This window comes from Merops nubicus, unplaced genomic scaffold, assembly GCF_000691845.1.
Source record: "Merops nubicus isolate BGI_N331 unplaced genomic scaffold, ASM69184v1 scaffold50026, whole genome shotgun sequence".
NCBI classification, from domain to species: Eukaryota; Metazoa; Chordata; class Aves; order Coraciiformes; family Meropidae; genus Merops; species Merops nubicus.
The window spans coordinates 3,214-7,586 of record NW_008616548.1 but is presented as its reverse complement, the minus strand read 5'-3'; the positions used below and the strand labels follow the sequence as shown (position 1 = coordinate 7,586).

At 50.5% G+C, this 4,373-nt stretch overlaps 1 protein-coding gene across 1 annotated transcript; it reads right to left on the bottom strand.

The window, feature by feature from the left end:
* Positions 1 to 1,229: 1,229 nt before the first annotated feature.
* On the bottom strand, positions 1,230 to 1,658 carry LOC103775401 (synapse differentiation-inducing gene protein 1-like; the record flags this gene model as incomplete). The annotated part of the gene is made up of 1 exon (XM_008942850.1): positions 1,230 to 1,658. A coding segment is annotated over exon 1 (429 nt), but the record flags the coding sequence as incomplete, so codon positions are not given.
* Between the last annotated feature and the right edge of the window lie 2,715 nt (positions 1,659 to 4,373).

The window sequence follows — 4,373 nt, the reverse complement described above, 5'->3', positions numbered from 1 at the left end:
TTATTTTAGTTATTAAACTGTTCTTGTATCAACCCATAGGTTTTACTTTTTTTTCCAATTCTCCTCCTCATCCCACTGGGAGCATGGAGGAGTGAGTGAGCAGCAGCTCCTTAGTTGTTGGCTGGGGTTAAACTACAACAGCTTCCTACCTGCAAATTCAAGGAGTGAGTTTCAAAAATATTTTAGCCTCCTCAGCATGGTTTGATGAGAAAAAATGTAGCTCAGCAAACTCTGGAGTGGAGTGGATTCTTGGCTCCCTGCCAGAGCAAATGCTGAGCTCACTTGCTGGGGGTCTGGGATTTCCCTGGGAGATAGATAGTCTTAAACTGAAATATCTTCAGCTTTGGCAGAACTGGCTGTTTGTCAGCTTAAACAAACTTACCCCATTAGGGCCTAGGAGATCAATACCCTGCTAAACTAATTTAGCAAGTGAGGGAAAGCGGTTGAAATGGAGCCTCCACCACAGGGGCAACGTGTCCTGCTCCCCTTAGTGAGCACATTGCTCAGAGCAGCTGTGGTCAGCCCTCCTGCCTTTGGGTTCCACTCAGCCAGCCACAGACTGGCCTGGAAGTGATGTGTCTTGTGGGGGAAAGCATGCAGAGGTGGGGACATCTCTGCTGCCATTTGAAAAGGCCACATCACCAGCACTGAAAGCAACAGAGCTGTGCTAGGTCATCACACATCAGTTCCACCAGGCTCTGGGGACCTCTCAAGGTCCTAGATGATGTTCCCAGCCTCTGCACTGCTGTGTGAGTTGTGCTGGGGCACAGAGCACAGCATGAGGCTGCTTTGCAAGATTCATCTTTATATACAAAGCTTTCTCTCAGCTGCTGCCACCAGGCATGTGAATTTTCCTGTTATGCAAGGATTGCTGTTTACTTTTAGCCTGAGTGCCACAGCAGTGTCAGGCTGCCCTTGTCAAAGAGTCTCCGTATCCCAAAGGTCCTGCAGATGCGGCCCCACCTCCCCTTTGCTCCCAGAGGATGTGCAGCCAGGCTGCCCTCGGGGAAGCCGACCTCCTTCCGAGGTCTGCAGCGAGGAAAAGGAAGCAGAAATGATAAGGAAGAAGAAATATTTGGTGCACAAGGAGAGGCCGGTGAGGGAGGAGTTGGTAGGGTCTAGGAGGGAAGCTCTGGGGAAAGAAAGGAGAATAAACAATCAAAAATTTGCACCAGTGGCCAGAGTTTCCAGAGGAGGAGTTCAATGCCATTCCACCTGGCAAAGCTCACCTCGTACTCCTGGAGCTCCTCTTCCTCCACCTCATAGGACACAGTTTGGATGCGGACGTCACTCTCTACCAGGCAGGGCCCTTGTGTCTCATGCCCATCAGGACCTTCGGACGGAGTCTCTCTGCTTTCTGTAAAAGTGGTCTCACAGCTTTCCATCTTGCTGTCCTTAGCCTTGAGAGCAGTCTCATCCTTCACGAGGATGAAATTTTGGCCATACAAGGCTTCAACAGCCAGCTGCAGGGAACTGGCATCCAGCAGCTGGTGAGTCCTGGCACCGCCAGTGTTTTGGAAGATGTAGGAATACAGTTTCCCTTGGCAATGATGACTGGGGTAATCCTGGCTGGGACGCTGGTGGTAAGAATAGCTGCTGCGAAGGTGCCCGTTGGCCTTGGCCAAGAGCGGGTTTTGGAGCTCGCGCACGCTCTCCATGCTGCCGCCGGTGGGGGGGAGCGAACCTGTGGGAGCAGAGGGAGCGGGAGGGAGAAGGCTGTTGTTTCAACAAGGCAAGGGAGCAGAAAAGCCTCTCGCCCATGCGGAGCCCATGTCAAGACGAGGCTAGCAGGAACAGAACAATTTGGCAACGCTAGAGGAAACAAGAGCCCTCCCCACTTCTCCGTGGATTGAATGCTATCTCAGCAAAGTGAGCGTCTTTTTATCTCTCCCCAGCTGGTAGTAAGATAAGGATACAGCCCTGAAACAAGATGGTCTGATCCTGGCTGGATTAAGATGAGGATTTGCTATATCTGTAATGCATCTTGAGATAGCCACGTGCAGCCTGACAGAAAAGGACCTACTGCATCTTTTCGGCTGGTTCATAACGTATGCTGCTACAAAGCCTAACAGCACAGAAGTAGATAAGAGGCTGGCAGTGATTTGAGGGGCCTCCCTGACTTCCCAAAACAGAGGGTTGCATGACAAATTACAGCCCTCCGGGCATTACACATGCAGGCTGAGCTGGGGCTGGGGCAAGAGCAGTGAGCCATCCAGGGAAGCCAGGAGACTGCTGTGAGGACATGGAGGTGGTGGTTAGGCTGGGGTGGGGAGTGCTGGATGCTCAGCCAGCCGTGCAAAGGAACGAGGGATGCAGAGACTAAAGGGGAAAACCCACGGGGTTTGGTCTGCGTTGCAATTATGACAATTTAAGGAAACGACTCATCACGTCAGAGCCCTGTTTAAACCAGCCCCACTCTTGGGTACTGCAGCAGCTGTGCAGCCCTGGCTCCTGGCCACTGGCTTCAGAAAATGCTGAGTCCAAACAGGATCCTCAGCTACAAATGTCAACATGGGCTTCTTCCTGAGGGAGATTTGCTCCCCTCTCCCTTCTTCCACTTCAGAGTGCTGAAACCTTGTGCTGCCTGGTTTTTTTTGTTTTGTTTTGTTTTGTTTTGTTGTTTTGTTTTAATGAAAATTTCTGAGATTAAATATTTCAACCCCTTTTCTTCAGAGGAGAGTTGCTATTTTGGCTTCCCAACCCACCTTGGCACAAAGAAAATATGTAGTGAAATATGAGCTTTCCCCACCAGAAACAATTACTTTGTGCTCTTCAGTTCCTGAGCCCCATGTTCAACAGTCACTCTCTAGCATGTTCCCAGCTCCTAAACCGTGCCACCTTATTGCCTTGCAACTCTAAATGTTCCTGTCCTCCTTAGAGACCTCTGTTACTGCCTCCTCTGCAGGATGCTGTGTAACAGAGATACGCTTCCACCTGCTATAGGGTTCCCTGAGGTGCAGTAGGCTTTTTCATAAAGAGGACATCACCTTGGCTTTAAACCTGAGCTCAAGAAAAAAATATAAAGAAGTTGGAGTTAAGGACTCCAGAGAGTGCAAAGCCCAAGTGGCCCCATTCCTCTGGCCAAACTCTGCCAATGCCACACAGGTTAGAGTGTGATACCCAGTTTTAAAAGGGCCTGTTGATGGGTTTTGCTCTGGCAGCAGTTGTCACATTTTGGAAAGCTGCTCAGGAAAATGGAGCTATGCAAAAGCACTCTCACTCTGCTAGAAGTCTGCATGTTTTGGCAAATGCTCTCTACTTCTCCCTTCCAAAACTGTTCTCTGCTTTCTGCAGTCTTCCACCTTACTAATAAAGCCTGCAATGGCTCATGCAGCAGATGGCTGTTAAGTATTTTCAAAATATTTGAGGGAGATACGTATTTGCAGCACAGACAGTTTTATTTCCCACATAGGCTCAGAGAAGCTCAAAGCCCCATCACGCTTTTCAGGAAAGGGAATCATGAACCTCTTCTTTGCTTACCTCAACATGCAAATTAGATTTCCAATAAAGTATATTGCTTTTTAATGAAACAGTAAGGAGACACCTATCACTGAGCGTCATTTGGGAGCAGCAGCCCAAGCAGGAGTAGAACCTCAGCACTAGCAAAAGAAAGTTGACAGTTTTGGTAGAGCTTTCATGCCTCAGCTCAAGAAATGTTTCTGGCAGCAAGCCAGAGTAGGGAGGGATGGGAACTTGCTGGGAACTGCCAGAGGGAGCTGGCTCCAAATGCACTGAGAAATGCTGGCCCACCAGCTGCAGGCAGGCTGCTGGGCACCAAGCAGCGGGTGCTGCCTGCAGGGAGGCTGTTGCTCTGCTCACTTCAGGCCTTCAGCAGTGGGTTAGAGGAGGAGAGCTGTGCAGCAAAGCCCCGTGTTCACCATAGCGAGCACTGGGAAATGGTCAGAATGTTGGGGGAAGGAGGGGAAAGGAGCCAGGAGGAACTGGAAACCTAAAAGGTGGTTCAGGAGGCAGCAGGCACCATGGACCAGGGTGGGAAGAGTGTGTCTACGAGCTGGACTGCTGCTGGAAGCAGACTCTGCTGACTTTGGGCATCTTGAAGGATGCTAAAGGGACTGGCTGTTGGGACAGGGCTGGCTGACGTGGGCCGGGGTAGAGGGTCAGGGAGGGATTGCAGGTAGCAAATGTCACAAGGTGAACATCTTTTGGAAAAATAACAGTGTGGATAGCAAAAGAAACAGCAAGAAAATACTGCTGAAGCCTGGGGAAGTCTCTGAAAATGTGGGCTGGGCTGGGCAGGGCTGAAGGCTTTGCTCTAGGGAAGCAGGGAGAGCCCAAACCTCTCTGGTACCTCAGACTGCCCTGGAGCTGTCCCTAGAGCATGGCCAGGACCTCAGAGGCTGCTGCACTGCTCA